Genomic DNA, 22,353 nt, shown 5'->3' with positions numbered 1-22,353 from the left:
AGGTGTGCCTTACTCTATTGTTTAAGATTGCAACCTTAAGCAAACCATGCCCGATGCAAGGTCGGGAATTAGCCGACTAATGGGCCGCCACGGGAAACAGGGCAGGTCGGGAACTCTTCCGATTTAATATGATAAAGTCAGTATGCCAATCGAGCGCATACTAAGGAAGTGTAGTGAATATCTACTCTCTCGGACAAAAAACCTACTAGGAGGATTTTTTTTAGGCAAGGCTTTCTATGTGATCCCCTGGTCTCAGCCATCAGATTTGAGTAGATGGTTGAGATGGCTTGAGTCACAATGTCACAAGCTAGTACTTAATTGTCAGATCTTGAATCGATTCACAGTGTTTTATTTTTAAATTTTTATTCCACAAATAATTTGAAACAAAATTTGGGGTATACATAGATCTAACAAGAGTGCACATAATAAAAATAATAAAAATAATAAAAATAAATCAGGTGATAAAAAATTATCAGAATACCCCTGAAAGTTGCATGAGAATTTTGGTAATTTATTTTACATAAAATAATTTTTTTTATTTTTTTAAGGCCCTAATTTTCTGATAGGATGTCCAAAATTTCATTTAAAAATGTTTTGTAGAAAAAAAAAATGAAAAATAAAAGAGTGTTTGACGTGACATTGTGGTAGGAACAATCATAAGTATTCGATTGAGATCGAACGGCTAAGAAGTGGGTCGCATATAACTTCTATGTTGTTGGGTCATATAGAAACATTTTTCTTTTTTTCAATCTTAAAATTTGGGGACCATCCTGTTTCAAAAGAAAAATTTTTTTTTTTTGAAATTTGACTTTTTTACCATCTAAAAATTAGACATTCTCTATTCACTCTTAGGACGATAATGTTTTTAAGTGCATTGACATACGATTAAAAAAATTTCTGTTGAGGTTAATCTATAATTGAAAAGGTTACATCCTCAAAAATTGGATTAATATCTTTTGCATATCTTTTTTTACCAACACGATCTTTTGCATATCAGGAAAAGACAAAAATGCTAACGGTATGGGTTAGGTTGCTGCTTGCATAAGGCTGAGGCTCTTAATAATCAAAGTAAAAGGGAACTTCAAATAATATAAAATGATATGGTTTTTATTTTAGAAATTTTTTGTGATAGTCTTAAAATATATTTTTATCTATAATTATAAATTTAAAGCTTAAAAAATAGTATAGATCAAACAAATCTATAAAAAAAACTCAAAAATCTTAAAAATTGATGGTCCAAAAATGTATTACACAAGACGCACTACTTCAAACTTTTGAAATTTATTTATTTATTATGTCTATGCACCTTGAGATGGAGATGGCCAATTTGAAGGGTTTTTGGACATTAAAACAACTTTTTTAAAAAAAAATTTTGAGATACACCCCAAGTTAATTGTTTAGAGCCTCGCACTTAAATAAACTTTTTCCTAACTTTTCCCATATTAAAAAAGATAATGGCCCCCAAACCACGGGGCTCTAGCGTCCTAGAAATAAATCAAAAAGGATATTTACAGTAATTTTTAAGTCCTAAGTCAGCGCCTTATAGTACTATCGAATCAAAAGAAATAAATGCGCTGAAAACCACGACGCCATGTGACCAATGGCAAGCACCCACGTGTAATGTAACACTTGCCACGTCATTCCCTCAAGATTGCTGCGCCTTGACAGCGTTGTACACACCTGCCCCCCTTTGTTTTATTTTTCTCACCCTTTTTTTTTCTTTTTTTTGCCCTTGCCTTTTATCATTTTTCTGTTTTCTTTTCTCCGTTACCTTTTGGCGGTGTCTATTAAACTTTTTCGCTCCATCGTTTCTCTGTCCTTTATCGAACCTCGTCTCGTTTTTTTAGCTCGAAACCCTAACTTTTCATTCTTAATTATTCGCTTTGTGATTCTCGTTGTTTCTCAATGGCGAAACCCTAATAATCATTCTGTACTTTCCATGGTTTTGAGTGGATATGAGGGGCCTGGTTTTCCCTTGTTCCTTCTTGGAGTTGCAGAGCAAATGATTGATGTGATACTCATGCATAAGATCTCCTTCTCCAGGTGCGTAAGGGCGCCAACTATGAAGCTTTTGTTGCTTCGATTTTCTCCTTTATAATTCTTTTCAGCTTTTTCTGATGCTTTGATGGTGAAGTAAGCCTGGTTTACGATTAAGGAGATAGAGCTTATGTTTCTCTCTCTGTTTTTTCTTTTTTTTGCAGCCATTAAAGCATTAACTTAAGGTCTGAATCTGATTTATATTATGTCTGCAAACTTTTCAACCGAAGATTAATTGAACTTTATTATGAATAGGCTTTTAGTCTCAGCTTTTTCAGCATTCAAATCACTTTTAATTTTTTATCATACTACATCTTTAAAGCTTAATTTCCAGCTCTATTAATTGTTCTAGCAAAGATCACTGTTAATTTTCAATGTGAAAATATATAGACCATTAAACCTTGATCTTTGCTTATCTGATCCCCTTCAATCATCTGAGAGCTTACAGATTTGCCGGTTTCCTCCACTTTTTCTTCATTAAAATTGGTTCCAAAACCTATTGGTTGCTCATAAGGGAGATCACTTTTGAGTTCTTATCTCATGTTCTGCTAATTCTTTGAATTTGTTCAACCAAAGAGAACTTATAATTTCAGAGGGAGCAATTTTTTTCCTCCATTAAAGCACCGTTTCTTGCCTGAATACACGCGTTCCACGATGGTCATCCATTACAACCTACCCATGAAAAACATGATCCTCCATTATAGCTCGCTTTTGAAGTCTGGATCCAGCTCAAGCAATAAGATTTTTGTATTTTTATTTTGTCTAAATATTGTTCGTGATTGAAAATAATTTGGTTTTGTTTAATAGGAAATTTAGGAGATTTTAGGGCAAATTTTCCAGTCGAATCGGCGGCAAGCGCTCTAAGCATCTGGAGAACAGAGGTGTCGGTGCAATTTTCACAGGCGAAAAAGGTGTTTGGAATTTGAATTTTTTCCCTTTCTTTTTTTTTTTGTGAAAACTGTTTTTCAATTGAAGAGTTATAATGTTTTTCTGGAAATGAAAAGTGTGCACTGTTTCTTAGTGTTTTTAGGAGGGAGGGATACTGTAATTAAAGATTTTCATGGAACTTAGGGCACCTAGATTTGAACATCCTTTTGGTCTTATCCACTTTGTTATTTTCTATGTTTAATTCATAGCATAATCTTTGAAAATCGACGCAATGCATCTAGAAATTCACTCATTTCCACTTTAGAGAGAGAGACTTGGGGGAACTTTTGAAAATTCTTTTTAGAAAGGGTGGAACACAAGGGAATGGTTTCTACTTCTTCCCCTAGCATAAAAGTTCTATCCTCTCGTTACTATTAAGCCGTCCAAATTTGATCAAGAGAGCCACTCACCATTTGATTTTAGATTCGATATCTTAAAGTATTTTATTTTTAGTTTTTTTATACAAATTGTATGAATATGAAATTTGGTACGTGTCATCTTTTCATTGGGATGCACCTATAAAAAATATTAAAAATAATTTATTAATAAAATATAATAACTAAAATACCCCTTGAAATTTTCAGGGGTATTTTGATCATTTATTTTATTGAAAATATTTTTTTATATTTTTTCGCTAGTGCAAGTTTAATAGAGGAATGGATGTCCAAAATTTGGTGTCAAAATAGTTCATAAAAAAAAATTAAAAATAAAATAGTGTAGAGACATGACGTTGTGATTGGAGCAATCTTAGCCCTCCATTCAGAATGGACGGTTGGATAAGGAGGAAGATAGAACTTCTATGTTGTTGAGGAAGCATAGAAAGTTTGCTCGAAACACAATGAAAATGAAGGGTATAGGAGTTGGAAAAAGACTGGCTAGGTCCGGTCCAACCCACTAGGTGAACCAATTTTTAGTTGATTTAGGGCATCTAATTGCTAGGGGTTGGACCCCCTACTTGACCTCCTCGAGTAGGCGTTTTATTTACTACCTGGCTGGGTTTCTTTTAACCCAATTGGTTTTCGGGTCTACCTAGCCGGTTAGCCCAATTAGCTCGGTTATATCTCGAGTTTGGTAGTCAAGCTCGGGATCTTAAATAAAATTAAAAAAATAAGAAATTTATTTGTAATATAGTTTTATGTTTCTTACCATTTTGACAAAGATTGGGAAGGGTTTTGACAATGATTACTTATTTTTACATTTATCTATTCTTTTTATATTATTTGTAAAACACCTCTAGTTACCAATTGGTTTTTCAAAATTGTTTTTTTCACTATTTTAACCTCATTTAAATGTGTTTTATTTAATTTGACTTTAAATACATTTTTCATATTCTTATAAATTTTGGCCCCTGTCTAGTGACGGCCATGTCACGCGGACCCGTTTTGCGTTATTGAGCCCGCCCCAGGACGGTTCCTATTCGTGCTAGCATGATAATGAATATGCTCCCCCTCAATTTAATATATCTTTACACGAGATTTTTCAAACAGTATAAACTTAAAAGCTGTCTAAACGAAATCCCTTTTATATTATGCCGCCTCCATTTAAACAGCACTCTTTGATTCTCTCCCTTCTTTCTGCCAAACCGTTTGCTCTTTTTTACTTTCAAAATTTGATCGATCAATTTCTCTCTACACTCTGAGTGCTCTTTAACGTTTTCCATTGTCTGCCTCAAACCTTTCCAAGTGGCAGGCTGCCTTTCTCATTGTCTTTATCTTCACGGTCGCACATTCAAGAATAAAAGATGATGGAGACAGAAACAGAGAAAAGTAAAGAATCGACATGCGCTATAGTTGTTGTCTACCTAAATTAGGTCATGCTACGGTTAGAGTATCTTCTTCCCTTCATGTTTCATGCGACCTTTTCTCTTCTTCAATTGGGACCCGGTTTTTATGCAGCCAAGCCCGTGTATGTAGAAATACGGACTTCTTAATAAATCTATTTTGAGATGGATTTTAAGATTTAATTTTTAAAGACATGTAATCTCTAACATGGAGATCATGAATATAAAAAAAATAAATAAATTTAAACAAGTAAAAATAATAATTTTAGTAAGAAATCATCTGGACTGTTAGTTTCCATTATTTTTAGATGGAGCACCTATTTGCATCCATCTTTAAGATGGACACTTTACACTTTCTGCACCGCGTAAGTAGAAATTTGGTCCAGCTCACATGAAACAATTTTCCTTTCAATTATATTTCCAATCATTAATTCTCATATTACTTAAGTAGAATACTAAACCATTTTATCATGGAATAGTATGTTATGAGATGATTTATCTTTATTACAAGGGAAAATATCCTATTGTCTTTTATTTTTAACTTCTATATCTCATTAGATCCAAGAATTGAAAATATTACTTGTAAACAAAAGGACTTCATCTTTTTTATCTTTCAAACCCTTAGACTCTTTTGATCATGTATTGGTGACCTCAACAACTTACGAAATGACTCTATCCTCTCTCTTTAAAGCTTTTTCTCTCGAAATTCCATCTCTCTCTAAAACCCAAACACCATCTCTCACTCTCACGTCATCGTTTTTCTCTCTCAAAACTCCATCTCTCTCTAAAACTCAAACTTCATCTCTCTCTCTAAAACTCCATCTCTCTCTAAAACCCAAACTCCATCTCTCTCACACATATAAGGTGTGCTTGTGTTCGAGTTCAAGCTAAACCCTTTGGATGGTAAACTCATCGAGAAGCGAAGTGAGAGAGCTAGAGTTTTATAGAGAGATGGAGTTTGAATGTGGTATCATTTTAGTGTTTGTTTGGGTCAAAAATTTACGGTCAAAGGGGTTCAGGATGTTGTAAGATAGAAAAGATGGAAACATTTTGCTTACAAGTAATATTTTCAATTCTTGAGTCTCATAAGATATAGAAGTTAAAAATATGGGATAAAAAGATATTTTTCCTTATTACAAAGAGGTCACAATTGCTACTAAGTCAAATTTGATGGCTTGGGGCGTCTACAAAGTCTAAGAATTTTTTTATATTTTTTTCAAATCTGAACCTAGTCAATGAGATACTCATAATCACCCGATTTCAAATCTAACGGCCGATAGGGATTGTGACCTTTTGGTGTTAAAAGTAAATTCTATTTCTATGCTTCTACTTTTATTATTGCTAAGTATAAAAGTAAATTCTCTTTCTATGCTTCTACTTTTATCATCGCTAAGTATACTTTCTTTCTTTTCTCAAAAGAGATGGGATCTTTCAAGGGACACGTGATACCAGGGACCCTGTTTCTCGTGGTGGGAATTTGGCACCTGTGGAGCTCAATTGTATCTTATGTCTCAAACCCAAGGGGTTTTAGGGTGAAGGCATGGCACCCAGTTCAGGGGTATGAGGGGAAATTGAAACACTTAGAGCTTTACTTGGTAACAGGGGGAGCCCTGTTGGACCTATGTATAGAGCTATTATACTCCACCCACTTCACTTTTTTCGTGAATGGGGAATTGAACCCCTCTCACCTCAACGATTTTGAGCACTCGGGAATGTTGCTCATGTTCTTCATCTATGGGGTCGTTGGTCTGCTAAGTGAGAAGACAAGGTGAGAGTTTCAAATCTCCATCCATCATTTTATTTATTTGATTTAATTTTTTTTGTATATAATGAGATTATTTATTTTTTATACAAGGTGGTCACAATTACTTACTGTCATTCGATGTGAAATTTGATAGATTTGATGTGTCACAAAGTTTCTAAAAACTTTTTTTTAAAATTTGAACTTGATCAATAAAATAATTACATACACCCAATTTTATATCCAATGCTCAAAAATTAATGTGACCACCTTATATTAAAGATAAAAAGTCTCCTGCCATACTTCCCCTTTAATTAATTGGATTTGTTGGGCGACGAGGAGTTGTCAGCATACTTTTCTTGGGTGGGACTTTCTTAACATTCAAGGCCCTGAGCCCTGGGAAAGTAACTTCACGTTTAAAGTGGTGGTTATTTTTTTGTTTGGGGTGTTGAAAATTTAAAAAATATTGGGATTGTGAATCACCCAAGACAAGTCCCCTATTTGAAGGGGAAAATAGGAGACAATAAATCACTTTTTAAGGAGGCTGTAAATCTCTTGGATACGGTGCCCACCTTATACTACACAAGCAAGGCGCACCTCTTGCTTGTAGTTTTGGTGTACGAAATCTTACAATGGCTTGAAAGTCCATGTTGAATCCTAATGAAACTTAAATTTCTACAAATGGCGGAGCTTGAAAGATTTATAATCGTTTAAACTTGAAAATAGATAGTCTAGATAATTTGTTACAAGATTAATTATTTTTAATATTTGAAATTAATATTTTATTTTTATCCATACATCACAAGGTCGAGATGATCAATTAGAAAATTTTCAGAATTCATCACTTCTCTTTTTTAAGGGAAAATTTCTTATAGAACCTTAATTTCTCATATTATATCATGATAGACCCTCCTTCCGTTTTTCAAATTATATCACGACATAAGGAAATTTCTAAAGATTTCATTTTACCCTTTCATCTCTTATCTCCCTCTTTTATTGACTTTTGATCATAAAAATTAATCCTAAAAAATCTGTTTATACCATTTCAACTCAAAAACTTTTTTAATAGGTAGAAAGGAAAAAAAAGGGTTAAAAAAGTATTTGGGTTGAAATGGTATAATAAAATTTGTTGGGGCTAATTTTTATAGTCAAATGTCAATAAAAGAAGGATATAAGAGATGAAGGAATGCGGTGAAATCTTTAGGGGTTTTCTTATGCTACTTAAAAGAAAAATTAAAAAAAGGTCTACCATGAAATAATACAAAAAATTAGGGTTATATGTAAAAAAAAAAAAAAAATTTAATTGGATTTTTTAGATTCACCTTACTTTTACACTAAAAGGTTTGTCCGCTACACAACTTGGCAGGTTGACCTGGATTGGGTCCGGACTACCACCATGGTTTACCTAGTCCGGGATTGGGTCCGATCTATCACCCTAGTTTACCACCCTACTTTTGAAAGGCGAAATTTTTAATGTGGAGAACTATTCCGTCGAAAGTCGTCGAGCAGTAAGGTGCACCTAAAAAATCTATCGTAAAAAACCCTCTAATCAATCATCTCGACATTGAGATGTATGAATATGAAAAAGAAAAAAAAAGATCTCGAATCTCAAAAGTAATGCATCTTGCAACACATTATCTGGACTGTCTATTTTCAATATTTTCATATGTTTATAGATCTACTCGATTTGAATGTTTTAGAATCTAAAATTTTGTAATTAGAGATGTAAATGGATTATTAGACCATCCTAAGAATTTTTTACACCAAAATTATATTTTATAACAAAATTTGGTGGTGCATCCTTTTAAGGTTGCAACCTCATGCAAACCACGCCCTTTTCTATTTTTAGATATTCAACTGTAGATTGTAATGGGAAGTTTCTCACCCATCCTAATGGTGGGATTGCATGCACATTTAACGGTAAAAACGCAAACCTATTTGCCTAATACTCAGAGGTTAGGGGGTGACTACTCACTGGGACCTCCAATTTGTCCTAATACTCAAGAGGTGTGTGTTTCTGTTGTGTGTTTGTGTGTGAGAGAGAGATAGAGAGAGGGCCCATTACTAACAATCTCGTGGTTTTCAGGTTCCTACCTCTTCCAGAGGGAGGCCTGTGCACAGTAGTGGCCGCAGCATTTTGTGCCGAATACCTCCTCTTCTCCTTCCACTCAACCGCACACACTGGCCTTGAGGGCTATTACCACCTCCTCCTCGTATTCCTTATCGCACTTTGTATCCTATCCATCCTTTTAGGATCCATCTTCCCCACCAGTTTCCCTGCTGACCTTGCTAGTGGCCTTGCCATAACTTTACAAGGCCTTTGGTTTTATCAAACTGCTTTCTCTCTCTATGGTCCCATGATGCCTGAGGGATGTCACCTCAAGAATAACGCCATCTCATGTCGAAACAGAGAACAGGAGGCCTATGGCGAGTCATTGGCCAACCTCCAATTCTTTGGTTTGGTGTTCTTGACACTTTTGGGAGCTTTGGGCGCGTATGGGTTCGCGTTTTTGCAGTATGGACGCTGGGAAGAGCTAAGGGGCTTGAATGAAGAAGAGGACGTGGTGGTTGATGATGGATTGTTAAACAGGCAATAGGAATCATCACAATGTGTGGTTCTTCACTTCATTCTCTCTCTAGTTTCTGATATCCCACTAAATTTTATCTTTTTAGAGCTCCCAAATTTTAATTTGATGGGTGTTATTTACACCTATGATGGTCCTTTTACATAAGCAGGATGGTGCATTTGATAGCTCCATCACTGGAATGTGAAATTTTTTATACAAATTCTAGAGCTATGTGGAAGGACAATGACCTAACACAAAATTTAGGACTTGATTTTGTTTTATTTTCTTCGTCTCCATGAGCTTAGGAACATAAGCCATCTGATTTCTTTGGGGATGAACTGTAATTAGCCGATGATTGTGTAATTGAATGGTGACATTCTTCTTTTTTTATGTCTTTTTATTGGGTCCCTAAGGAATTTCATACTGCCAAAGTGCCAATAGTTGTGTAATTGAACAGTGGGATTCTTTTTCATTATTTGGCCCCTCATGGGAATTTCATACTGCGTTTGACACCCACAATTTGGTATGCGAACTTGAGCCTATAATTGATTATGATTTAGTTCCACCGATCGCTGTAGCAAGTGGGCGTTATATATGGGGATAAAATACGGCTTTTCAGCTATGGCCCCATTCCATATTCAAGATGCTTTACACAATTCATTTAATATTGAAGTATTCATTTCAGACACTAAAAAAAAAAGGGCAAGAAATACCACAAAATTACTCAAGAACTATCTGTTATCGCATCAAACACCTCTCTCACTCTCTCTCAGAAAGAAAAACCACAAAATAACTGAAAAATTCTATTATCACATCACCCCCTGTCCCTCCTCTGTCTCTCTCAAAGGTGATCAAGGTAGTCATTCTTCTAAAATTAGAGAAATACAAAGTCATCACGGCATATGTTGCATATACTCATGCTCATGAAGATATCCCCTTTGCATGAGAGAGATACCAACTATTACAAGGAAGTGCCATTTCGGATTGTTAGCAAGAATCCATGAACGTATGCAGGTATGCATGCAACGAAAGTCTCCATATATATTTTCTCCAGATGCTCATGGACATATGACTGGTGTGTTGCTACGCATGTTATAGCTCCACAATATTTAATTAACAATAACTTTCCCTCTTATTATTTTTATACATTCTACGAATAGCATTGTTTGATATGTAATGGAAAACAGTTTTAAGATACACTAAGGACAATTAGCAGAAGCACAGACCTGATTTCAATGCTGAATTCTATGAAGGCCCAACTTTTATTACCCTAATATGAAATTATAATGGAATCAATCAGCTCATGTAGTGGAGCAAGTTCCTTCTTATCAATCAAACCAAATTCCTGCAAAACAATCAAGGTAAAAAGTCACCTATTGAGCCGAAACAGATCCTCCCTAATTTGAGCAGATTCATGAACCTCCCTAACTTCTGAAAATTTTCCAAAAACCACACCACACATATCCCTTTTAACAAAGCCCACATCGAAGTGTCTAACCATATGACATCCAAAAGGAGGTCTTTTGGGATTAGGGATGGCAATTGGGTGCGATTGACCCGTCGGGTCCCAATATGGGTCCAATACTAAGTTTTAGACCCAAAGGGTTGGGTTGGGTCGGGTCCAGGTTCAAAACTCTGGACCCAAATCGGATATGAGTTTGGGTCCAGTCGACCTGACCCCAAACCTAAACACATGTACACACACACATTGCATATATATATTTATACATACATGTACATATACATATGGGTTATGTTAGGGTACTCATACATATGAGTATTTCCTTACCGTTTCAAAAAACAGAAAACAAAAAATATGATTATTTCCTTATAGTCTCAATATTTTTGGACACTCATTGCCCTTTGTTTCGTAATATAAATTTTTTTGAATTAGCATATTTTTCGTGATTAGGAGGGGTAAGATAGATATTTTTATAAAAAACTAGTGGTTAAGAAGCAATCATTGCTACATGTGGGTGATGTCACGCCTCATATGAGTGATATCACACCTCATATATATGATACACTATAGTTAATAAATACATCTATTTCTATCAAGAATTTCTAGTTTACCCCTTGATTAATTATCTAAAATACTCCTAGACAGAAAAGTGATTACATGATGGGTTAAGGGTAGCAAGTGTTCAAAAATGTTAAATACCTTAAAGAAATACTCATATATATTGTGTGTGTGTGTGTGCGAGTGTGTGTAAAATATTTTTTAAAATATATAATATTTTTTAAAATATATAATATTTTGATAAATTTGCCTATATATGTATGATGTTTATATTTTTTTCAAAATGTTTTTGTTAGGTTCTAGACCCGGACCTGACTTGAACCCATACCAGCATGCGTTTGGGTCCGAAACCCTGGACCCGAGTTGGGTCTATGTCCAGTTGACCCAAACCCGACACTACCCATTGCCACCCCTACTTGGGATTTTCACTTCACTGAAGGAGGGCATCTAGAAAATTTTGATGCTTAGGGAAGTTTTCATATTTTAATTAGTAAGACTTTGAAATCTTGCACGTGCGCCAATGCCAAAAAGGATGGAAAAGCTCTCTCTCATTTCCACACAGATGTTTAGTGCTGTTCTCTCTCTCTCTCTCTCTCTTTCTCTCTCATTTCCACACAAATTTAGTGCAGTTATAGAGCTCTCTCTCTCGCACCCCCCTATTTCCCCACATGTTGAGTGGGGTTATAGAGACACGTAACGGCATGCTCTAGAACTACACCTGCAAGCGATAACATGGTAACAAAACTTACATATGTAAACAGAATGAAATGCTTGAAGCAAGTATTGAGATGGGCTTCTTCCTTTAGGCTCACAATCTTCTGAAAGTGAGAGTGATATATGTGTGCATACACACGAAACAGGCGTTTGAATATTGTCTTCACGACCTCTCTGAAGTTGGGGGGAAAAGGTGTTCCTACAGAAGAAATTAAACATTACCACTAAGACGAGATTTAGAATTAAACATTCTAGCAAAGTGAACTAATTACCACATTTACTATACAAACATGCATTCGTATGCACATACAAGTACATATAAGGATAACTTAATACACAAAAACTCAAATACATGAGGTTCTCTTGAGACCTTAGTTTAGAGGTCCAAAACAGTTTATATCAAGTTGACTTGATCAATGTAGCTCCATTTGGTTTGAAAATGCCATTGGAAATTATTGGGAAATGTAGATCCCAGACAAATTCACTGTGAAGACTTGATGTGACACCTAATTTCCCACGCACAATACACAATGATTATGGCATGAAATTGCAGCATATAACTACAGCAAAAGGCTGACGATTCCTACATCTCTCTTTGTTTTTGACACCTCTTCCTCTGAATAATGGCTTAAAAAGATGAACACGTAAAATGATTTCTTTCTGAAAACCAAATGCAAAACCCGCATGAACTCATACCACTACAATTACCTCACTTGAAAGCCCACTATCAAATTAACCGAAGTATGTGAAGTTTAACACTAACTCTACAACCAAACAATTTTGGCCCAATCAAAGAAATAATAATTGGGTTGGACCCCACTCAACTCTAAAATCACAATTAAAGTTGAGAATACACTAAGCATCAGGTTAGGACCTATAGTCCCCTTGTAGGTTTACTAAATGCTGCAAAAGGAATTATATGCTTATCTACTTTGGCTAGCTGCAGTAATTTAGATGAAATGAAGTAGGCACACTTTCTGTGGATCTTGTACAGATAAGGAAATAAGGGTATATGGAGAAGGAATGGAGTTTATTATTTTTTTTGATAAATGAATGGAGTATTGCAATAGGTTATCACTACTCATGATGTTGATGAGCCTCATAGCATTTAGGAACATGGTTTTGAGGTCTGTAATCAAGGCACAGTCATCCGGGCAGAATAGTAAACCTACCTCTTTCCATGTGAGAACCTATTACTTCACTCCTTTTGAGTTTCCTAAAAACCAAGGCTTCCTAATTACTAAATGAAGAAGAAATACCATTTATCTGGCTATACCAGGTCGAAAATATGGTCCTTAGGTAAGACAGTGTGATGCCCAAGATTCACACGAGTAAATTACATGAGAATAACACATGAAAATTATGCCATAAACTAGCAGCACAAAATTCTTGGGGGAAAAATAATTCCTAAATTTCACTTGTTGCGTTGTTTTATGCACTGCTCTCTGATGGGGTTAGAATTAATTAAAACGTAAAATGGTTTTTTGTAATACCAAATCTAGTAACCTGTGTAACCTTCTCTAATGACATTCATTTCGTTCCATAGATCACAATGTAGTAACCTCACAACCTAAATAATATAAGTCAATGGGAAAACATATGGTGTATGCTAGGAAGTATACTGTTACTACGATCACTAGTGAGCAGACAACATCCAACAGGATATTGTGTATGGTCAAGCTCACCAGTAATGACTGCCTATATCCTCCCTGGTCAAATCTCCACAATCCAATGCTTACTGGACAGTTGATACTCATTAGTAGGCATGCTAAAATACACTCCCTAGTGTGCATAGCATACACTACCTAAGATTATACATGACGTTGTGATGCATAAATACTATATCTCAACAAAACCTTTTGGGATCAGATATATTCTCATAAAACTACGGCAAGGGGGTGTCCAGGTGAAATTATATGATTGCTAAATAATCAATCACAACAAAATGTTGGAAGCCACCCAATAAACCAAATACCTAAATGCTTAACTTGAGTTTTTAAGTAATGGATGTGCATCAACTGTAAATCATACACTGTAGTGAAATTGTTTTGAAGTTAACACCCTTTGTCTCTTAGATTCCAGGTTAAAATATAAATCAATAAAGCCCATGCACATTATGCTTAGCATTTTTGACTGATAGAGTTAGTCAAAAGAACCTAATTATGCAAGAATTTAAAATGACAATTGCATTTTTGTTTAAACATAATATTTCAAGCACTTTTGATTTAGTGATGAATTTTATTTATCTGTAATATAATTCTTTCAAATATTATTTATTGAATTACGAAGAAATTTTAGGTATTTATTTATAAATAGGAAACATATTGCCACTCTATGTTTCTTGAGGATACCTCCAATTTCTATTTTTCTTTTCTAGAGGATTCAGAATTTGAAATGGCTTGTGCTTCTCATAATAATGTTCTTTTAATAAATCAGCAGAAAGTATGCTTTGAATATGCTTGAGATTTTAGAACTGATAAAGATATATTTACAGAAATAGATATCAATCTGCTTCTGTTTTCTTCATTTTACCTATTGATTGTACTGGGTTAGACATGCTATCAGATATTGAGAGGTTTGTTTAAAGAGTATCTACTTCTAATTATGCATTATTTTTCATGCACTGTAATTGCGATCTGCTTTAGTTAAAAGAACTTGGCCAAAGTTTTTTAAAATGATCGAAACATTATTACACCTATATTAACGAATGAGATAATTAATGCTAACCACCTTAACTTCATGCCAGGGATTTTGTTTTACTGAAAACTGCTTTCACATTTTATTTTTTATTTTTCTACATTTTTGTGCAACCGACATGCCATAGGTGCACACACTCAGAATTGGGAGAGGACAGGAGAGAGGGGGAGAGAGAGAGAGAGAGAGAGAGGTCTTGCAACATCCACTCAAGAGTTACCTAGCTTTTGAGGAAATATGGATTCATCGTCAAGCTGAACTTCAATCCAGTCCATAAGATACTCCACATATTTTGGCGCAGAAACTTCAATGGGTTTCTTTATTTGCACACCATCGGCCCATCTATACTCATATCTACAGAATTTCATCCCAACATAATTAGATAGTATGCATCCATCTGAATAGCCAGAGAGACTAGTAAGACCATAAAATGTAAATTAATAATAATAGAATTTCTAATATTATTATACAAACACAGTAAAGTTCTTAAGTTATTCACCAAAAAAAAAAGTTCTTAGTTGGTTCCTTCATTGCTATGAAGAAAATATTTGTACCATTGAACTCTCCAAACCAATGATTAAAAGAAACACCATGGGGAATTGCCAATCTGGATCGGAATCATTCAGGGACTGCCCTGATTCCTGGTCAGAATTGACGATTTGACCCTGTATATGTAATAAACCCTCACGATTGAATTTTTCCGATTTCTACCCCATTCCTCAATGGTTTTTGGAAAAAATTGAGGGGATTCATTTGTTTTTTATTCTTCCCTTAGATTTGTATAGAAGATTTGTGGAAAAACTCCAAATTGACGAAATCAAAGGTTTCAATTTCAACTATTTATTTCCATGCATAACCTGCCATTTTTCTAATTTCTCTCTTGATTTGCAATCATTTTTTGTATGTTAAATCATTTTTTTTTTTGTTCAACCCTTTATCATATCCGTATGAAGGATTTTTGGATTTGGAGTCCAACTCGAAGAAATCAAAGGTATAAATCTTGTGGTTTTTTCCCCTTTATGGGGTCGATTTTTAATTCGATTTAAATCAATTTCTTTCATGTGAAATGACTTAGATCATTAGAGAAACATATGAGAGATGGATCTATGCAATTTTTATCTTCTTTCCTTCATTTTTTTATTCTGCCGGATCGCCGACTCGTCCAATCCAGGTTGCTGATCTGGCCCAATCCAGTTGGGAAAAGTCGGAGAGCAACCCACCCCACTGATCCATGTTTTAAAACATTGCTCCACACAAACAGAGTGTGACTCCATCATTGGCTGATGAGTGAAGGTGGGTGTGTGTGTGCGGGTGCGTGTGTGTTATTTTAGAAATAATACAAGTTTCAATCGAAGATATGTTTCCAATTGAAGATACCATACATTTTTCTAAGCTTTGAGAGGACTCTCAGATATGACCCATATAAGGAAGTGGCTTTATAAAATGTGTCATGTTTTGCTTCACATTTCAAGTGATGGGATTGTGATCATAAATATATTTGTTTTCTTGGCTAATTCATAGATTTAATCATAATAAGTAGCAATGAAGTAAAACATACTTGGGCCCTGCAGTCATTGTAGGGCAGTTCTCTGGCGTGCAGAATTCAGTGAGGGTGCCATAGAGCAGATTCACCTGGTTGAAGAAGTCCACCGCTGAAAACCCCAAAGCTAATGAGTCGGCTTGAGACACTTCATTAATATCAGATAGAAAACCAGTGGCACGATATAAGAGAATTTATACTCTTACCGTTAGTAACATCAAGGACTGATATTTCAGACTTCAGGATGGGTTTCTACCAAGGACCAAATTGTATTTTCGATATTGGACCAAAATTTTGACTAAAACTTAGGTCTTAAGAAAACAATATTTCAAAAGAGAAAATGAATAAAATACAAGATAGAATCTCTTGTTGAGAATACAATCTTCAGGAACATGTTACCCAAAATCCAGTACATCTTAAGAAAGAAATACCGAAAGAAAGAAGATCTGAAATTCCCAAGTTGGATAATGGGTACCAGTGCAAAGTTGTGCCAACCAGCTTGAAAAGTGTATATTTCTGAAATGACAAAGAAAATGCATTTCTGATATGCATAAGATTTTGCCTTAATTCATACATATCTTGGGTAGTCTCTTTTGAAAACTATGGGAAGCGTGTTATTTGGGCCAATGGACTCCTTTTGGTCTCTACCCTTGCCCAAGAATGAAGCTCTTCTTAACTTCGAGGAAAATATTGAATAATTTTTCACGAGCTAAAAACTTTGAAAGCCCAAGACTTAACCTAGTGTAGGTGTAGAAGTGTAGCAATCCTAACAAAGAGAAATAGCTAAAGGCACTCAGATTTTGAATCCTCAGAATACCGAAACCAACAAGAAAGTAACAAAACAGCATAATGCATGTACGAATGGATATGATTGAGGCCAATAATATACAAAGATATCAATCTTGGTTCAGTTGTATGGACAACAAAATTGGATTCCACTTGGAGGTCTTAAAGGAGAAGAATTGTAATATTCTTCTTTCTCGAAAAGACTAAAAGATTTTACTATTTTTATAAGAGAAAAAAGATAAAGAATTATACTATTGACAGCCAGCCACTCATTCAGATCCTCTCCTGGGGGAAGCCGTACTGCTTCCCGCAGGTTCCCACTGCCCAAAGTTGCATCAATATGCCTCCGAAGCTGTGCACCCTGTGTATATAACCAAGAAACTCATGCTATGAGCCAGCCTGACCAAAGATATAAGCAAGTCAAAATATGCACTCTGCTATGAATTGAGGAATTTATTATTATCCAATAGTCCACAGATAATCATAGTCCTCAGGATCAGCATCATCCCAATAAATAGATGGTGATTAAGAGGGAGAGGAGGAGAAGAGGGAAAGAGTGGGGGGGTGCGGAACCAGACCAGGACATGTCCACAATAGTGAGTCCCACTTAATCAAATGCCAACCATGAACCCATTGGACTATTGTTTCCAAAGTCTCTTGGATATTTGTATATTTTCCCTTATAAATTAGAAGTAGAAAGTAAAGATACTAATTGCAATAAAAACAAAAGTATAATGGAAAATTACATAACTATTACTAAAGATATATAGTTCAAGGATCACCATCCTTTGTAGTAGATGGCATTACATTAACATCAAGTCACGAGAAGATTATTGACAAAGTTAGTTTGTGACAAAAGTCAGCCAAGTAAACCATGATCCACACAGCATTCCATATTGCTTAGACACTATACTTTGTACCACAGATTTCATGTATTTGTTTGACTGTTACTATTACTTGCTCATTGGCAAGACAAATTGCTACTAAGATAGGAAGACACTTTACACAGAATTTTATTTATTTTATTTTTTTGGTGAGTCAGTGGGGAGAGGGCCCCTACCCTTGGTACGAACCGAGCCTAGGACGCAGCGTTGCAAATCGTCAAGCGCTAACCAATTGCAAAGCACAATGTACTCTTAACAGGATTATGTAAAGAACTTGGATATGAACCTTTCCAAATCGAATGCATTACAAATCATAGTGACTATACGAGACCAGAAGGTACCTTGCACCAGAATTTTTTTTTTTTTTTTTCCTATTGCAAAGTTTACCAAGGGAACTTGATTTGACAGACCAATTCTCTACCTTGATGTGGATTCCATTTATGAAGGCAACAGCATAATATCCTCAATGATCAAGGAGCACTTCATGGATAGCTACAGTCCATGATATGATAACCACAGAGAATACCACACATTTGCACAAAAAAGTAAAGCACAGTAATTAGGACATATAAAGGGTTGAGACAACATAATTCAACATATCAACATCTGTTTTAGGATTGAAAAAGCTGCAGGAAGAAAAACTTTTAGAAGATACTGGTTCAGAGCAATTCCTCCCAAGTGACACGACTGCAATAATAATATGTAAGTTTCCTTTTTCCCTAAACCTTCTGAGGAAAGCTTATGTAACAAAATGATACATAAATTCAAAGAGGATAATCAACTAGCTTTACTTAAGATCTCATGCTGCACAAGGAACCGGCTAGAAACTGAATATCTTTAAAGAATAGAAGGCATTGCTACCTTATTACAAGCATTGGGCACCACAAGACCATTTAGATTTTAATAGGAAATGCAAACAGATAGCTAGTTAGAAGAGAATGTAACCTTACTACCCGATGGTGCACTCTTTTTGGGGCGGAACGTCTTCTGATTCCTGCAAGCAGTAAAAACTACTAAAAATCCATGTTTACTTAAATAAAATTAAATGAAGGAGAATGCTTGTTTACATAAACAAATGCAAAAAAGACAAAGATAAATCCACTTAATTAGTTATTCCCAGTGCATAAAGCAGGTAACACACACAAGCACACACATACACGCGTACAAATACACACACAATTCCACCCCCATAAATCACTGAGATTTGACTATAACAAACATGCACGGGTACAAAATCCCCATGGGCTGCAAGCCAGGAGTAGGTGTGGGTAAAATTTTGGGAACATGAAAGCACAATAAACAAATACCAGTCATTTTAACAATTTAGTAATCCAAAATGAAAATCAAGAACAATTGAAATGAGCAGAGTGTTCTCTTTCTCATGGGTATACCACGGTTTCAAGGTTGAATCCATGTAAAAGACAAGGTTAACAAGAATCATCAAGACAACAGTATTGTTATAAGTGAGTGTTCAAGAACTGTTCAAATGACTCTAAAATCGCCATAGAATATATAAGCTAATAAAATCAGAGAATAAAATCAGTATTAAGGGAATGGCAACAGAAATTCCATCTTAACACTGGCTAGAACACTGTAAAATATCACCTATATCAATGTTTTGAACTGGTTCAAATAGGATTTTTTCCCTAAATACAATTGGAAGGTTTTCACGTTCCAGCGAATCAAAGATTATGAAGAGAAAATTAAAAAGGAAACGTATAGTGTTATCACATGGATAGCAGAGGAAGGTAATTCTCATTCTTATTATGCAGTGAAGGCTTCAGCCGTATTCTTTATCCAAGTAACCACCGCTCTTCCAATGTTTTACAAAGCTATCTCCTTATGTGTAACTTGTAGGCAGCAACCTGACTATTTCTTCTCTTTATGATATCAAAGCCATGTTAACATAGATTCTACACATCAAGCTATGCCAGATCATAAAGCCATTGAGTGCCTCTTCATTTATGAAAAAATGCTGATTGCCGTGGCTAACTGCACACTGATCCAACTACTCATTGAGTGTCAATTCCTATTTTGTGAGCTTCGATAAGATGTACTTTCTGTGGTTCTTGATTATTCCTACATCCCCTAGGAAGAAGTTACTACTTCAGCAGAGCATTCTATCTCGCATTTGCCCACAGCAATGACTTTTAAAGTGGAGCAAGTTAGTGATACACCAAAAGTCAAGTCCCTTCCGCCAATTTTTGTTAGACCAACAAGCTCCAAGAGATCAGTTGGACCAATCCAATGGATAATGGTCGCAAATAGATAGATACTTTCGTGATAGATAATTATTTGTTAGATACTTGCATGATAGATGGTTATTTGTCAGGTCATTGGAAACTTTTTTTTCCTTCTAATTCAAATAACTTGTGAACTAGAATTGCTATGCCAGAAGAATAAAGGATTATAGTTTGATTATTGATTATGATATCAACAGCCAAATTTTGGGAAATTTGAAATGCCATCCAAAGTTCAGAATTATTGGCAAAGGTTCCAGCGCAAATTCCAACAAAGGGGATCACTTGCAATGTGTATCTGTGGATGTTGGTGAGCCCTCCTCTCTCTCTCTCTCTCTCTCTCTCTCTCTCTCTCTCTCTCTCTCTCTCTCTCTCTGTTTTGTGTTAAATAGTGAATAACTTACTTTTGCATGCAACTAATCTGAAACTTCATTCAAATTGAAGGTCGAGGCAAAGAAGTAACTACTCCTTAATTGAATTTTCAAAATATTTAGTTCCGCATCAAGGATCAAATATATGCCGGATGAATCAATTGCTCTATTGGGGACTTCATGCAATGGCCTCCGAGCTTCATGAATTTTGGTGGAAAAAATGTTACAGAGTATATCCACTTATACAATCTCTAAGCAGATAAACTCGATGAGGACAGAGCAAAATTGGTGTCAATTAATTCCCCAATTTGTATCAAAAAATCCCAATAAGTAGATCAGTAACATAGAGAGACCCTTGCATCACCCCCAAATGAAGGTTTCCAAGCAGAAGCAACAAATTCTCATGGAAGATCCATCAAGGATCCACCGAAAGAAGCATCCGTCATCTCGGATCATATCAAATTAGCAAGAGTCCTAATCAAATAACTCACAATTAATAAACCCCAACTTCATTATACACTCTAATCAACAAATTCTGGACTCCACCCACAATAAAAGCATAAAAACACACTAGTTTCAAACCCATACCGAATTCATCAAATTCATACTAAATCTCAGCCAAAATTTGGCTACAGACAGGAAAGAGGAAGAGAGAAAAAGAGAGAGCGATCAATTAATACAGACCAGAGAGAGATGAAAGCAGTATAGAATAGAAGCTTGCCTGCCCAGACCGAATAGGCTCATGGCGTGGCCGAACTGGAAGAGGTTAATGACCGAATCCTCCTCTCACAGTGAAAGACCCCCCACTCTTATATATGCACAGACAGAGAGAGAGAGAGAGAGAGGAGAGAGTTCTTCTGAATTCTCAATGTATTCTTGACTTCTTGCATTTTATAGTGCCCGAAACAAAAGCGGGTATCGCCATCAGAGCCCGTTTAAGCCATCCAGCCAGCCGAAAGTTTCACGGGCAGTTTTTAGAGAGAGAGAAAGATTTTAGAGAGAGAGAAAGAGGATTCGAGCTCCTCTGTGAACTTTTCCCATAAATTTTGGGTTAAGTTTTAAATAAAAATTCAGGAATCAAGACTCCTCATTTCCCTCTTTTCCAAGATTGATAACTCCGTAACTTTCCGCGGACGGTTTGTCACGCAAGACAGAGAGTGGAAAGTCTAGAGAGAGAGAGAGAGAGAGAGGAGCTAGGCGTGGGAAGTCTAGAGAGAGAAAGAGGCGCGGGAAGTCTAGAGAGAGAGAGGGGAGCACTGAAAGATTCTTGCTAGAAAGGTCAAAACCCACGTCGGTGGCTGCCAAAATTTTAATGTTCTCGAAAACAAAACGATACATCATTCTCCAATCATTTAGTGACGTTTATCGTACACGAAATACAACGCAGAGGGACCCCATTCGATGTTTGGGAACCCATTTCTACACTTCCCTTTCTAAAAATATCCAGAAAAAAAATGATACGGTTGAAAAAGAAAAAAACATACGGTTACGAGCGAAAGTCCATTATTATTATTATTATTATTTTTTATTTTCATTTTTTTTTTTTATTTTTTTTTTTATTTTATTTTATTTTTTTTTTTTTTTTTTTAAGACCATACCTTTGGTACACATGAGCCTAGGATGCAACAATTAAAGCTAGCGAATATAGAGATCTATAATAAGATTATTTACGTTTGGCACAAAAAGGCTACAATTATTATTGACCCTTAAATATAAAATCATCCGGCTGGGGTGTGTGATTGATTTGGGATAAAAATCATAGTTTCTCAACCAAAGTGACGTACACTTAGATGTTGAATTTTTTGTATGATGGTTAAAGATGATTGTGACTTCTTTATACTAAAAATCAATAGTATAACATATAATTTCGTATTCAGACTATAAAATCATTAAACATTGATATATGGAAGTCATTGGTACCCATTGCCATCACACGTGAAATTTAATAGCTTGCCGTGTGTAGCAAAGTTCCAAAAATTCTTTTTAAGACTTTGAGCCACACTAAGTTCCCAATTTCACATCAATTGGTAAAGGTTGATTATGGATTCCTTT

General features: G+C 35.5%; 2 protein-coding genes across 6 annotated transcripts; one reads left to right on the top strand and one right to left on the bottom strand.

Moving 5' to 3' along the window:
• Positions 1 to 1,727: 1,727 nt before the first annotated feature.
• Positions 1,728 to 9,446, top strand: LOC18443967 (plant viral-response family protein). 4 transcript variants are annotated; one of them, XM_011628670.3, is made up of 4 exons: positions 1,752 to 2,043; positions 2,845 to 2,948; positions 6,164 to 6,512; positions 8,572 to 9,446. In XM_011628670.3, the coding sequence occupies exons 3-4, from the start codon at positions 6,166 to 6,168 to the stop codon at positions 9,080 to 9,082; spliced, it is 858 nt and encodes a 285-aa protein (XP_011626972.1). In that variant the 5' UTR covers positions 1,752 to 2,043; positions 2,845 to 2,948; positions 6,164 to 6,165; the 3' UTR covers positions 9,083 to 9,446. The 4 variants fall into 4 exon arrangements, with proteins under 4 accessions (XP_006854208.1, XP_011626972.1, XP_088716958.1 ...); XM_006854146.4 differs by lacking the exon at positions 2,845 to 2,948 and having other exon boundaries at positions 1,728 to 2,043; XM_088860831.1 differs by lacking the exons at positions 1,752 to 2,043; positions 2,845 to 2,948 and adding an exon at positions 4,654 to 4,730.
• A 623-nt stretch (positions 9,447 to 10,069) lies between these two features.
• On the bottom strand, positions 10,070 to 21,106 carry LOC18443968 (MOB kinase activator-like 1A). Of its 2 annotated transcripts, none has more exons than XM_088860833.1 (7): positions 21,023 to 21,106; positions 18,636 to 18,684; positions 16,227 to 17,167; positions 16,039 to 16,132; positions 14,701 to 14,834; positions 11,822 to 11,985; positions 10,070 to 10,397 (listed from the first exon to the last, which is right to left on the bottom strand). In XM_088860833.1, the coding sequence occupies exons 4-7, from the start codon at positions 16,053 to 16,055 to the stop codon at positions 10,323 to 10,325; spliced, it is 390 nt and encodes a 129-aa protein (XP_088716959.1). In that variant the 5' UTR covers positions 16,056 to 16,132; positions 16,227 to 17,167; positions 18,636 to 18,684; positions 21,023 to 21,106; the 3' UTR covers positions 10,070 to 10,322. The 2 variants fall into 2 exon arrangements, with proteins under 2 accessions (XP_088716959.1, XP_011626973.1); XM_011628671.3 differs by having other exon boundaries at positions 17,059 to 17,167.
• Positions 21,107 to 22,353: the final 1,247 nt, after the last annotated feature.

Source organism: Amborella trichopoda, chromosome 3 (genome assembly GCF_054954075.1).
Source record: "Amborella trichopoda isolate Santa Cruz 75 chromosome 3, AtrichopodaSantaCruz75HAP2 v2.0, whole genome shotgun sequence".
NCBI lineage: Eukaryota > Viridiplantae > Streptophyta > Magnoliopsida > Amborellales > Amborellaceae > Amborella > Amborella trichopoda.
The sequence above is the reverse complement of the archived record's forward strand: the minus strand, read 5'-3'. Positions and strand labels throughout refer to the sequence as shown.

What these genes read in the sequence shown, in the direction of transcription:
- LOC18443968 (XM_011628671.3), bottom strand. Translation starts at nt 21,045, where the DNA reads ATGAGCCTATTCGGTCTGGGCAG. An exon ending in CATATTTCCTCAAAAGCTAG is followed by an intron (nt 11,986 to 14,700) that starts GTAACTCTTGAG and finishes TTTCTTCTGTAG; the next exon opens with GAACACCTTTTCCCCCCAAC. An exon ending in ATTTCATTCTGTTTACATAT is followed by an intron (nt 10,398 to 11,821) that starts GTAAGTTTTGTT and finishes ATTGTTTTGCAG; the next exon opens with GAATTTGGTTTGATTGATAA.
- LOC18443967 (XM_088860831.1), top strand. Translation starts at nt 4,706, where the DNA reads ATGATGGAGACAGAAACAGAGAAAA. An exon ending in GGAGACAGAAACAGAGAAAA is followed by an intron (nt 4,731 to 6,163) that starts GTAAAGAATCGA and finishes TTTTCTCAAAAG; the next exon opens with AGATGGGATCTTTCAAGGGA. An exon ending in CTGCTAAGTGAGAAGACAAG is followed by an intron (nt 6,513 to 8,571) that starts GTGAGAGTTTCA and finishes CGTGGTTTTCAG; the next exon opens with GTTCCTACCTCTTCCAGAGG.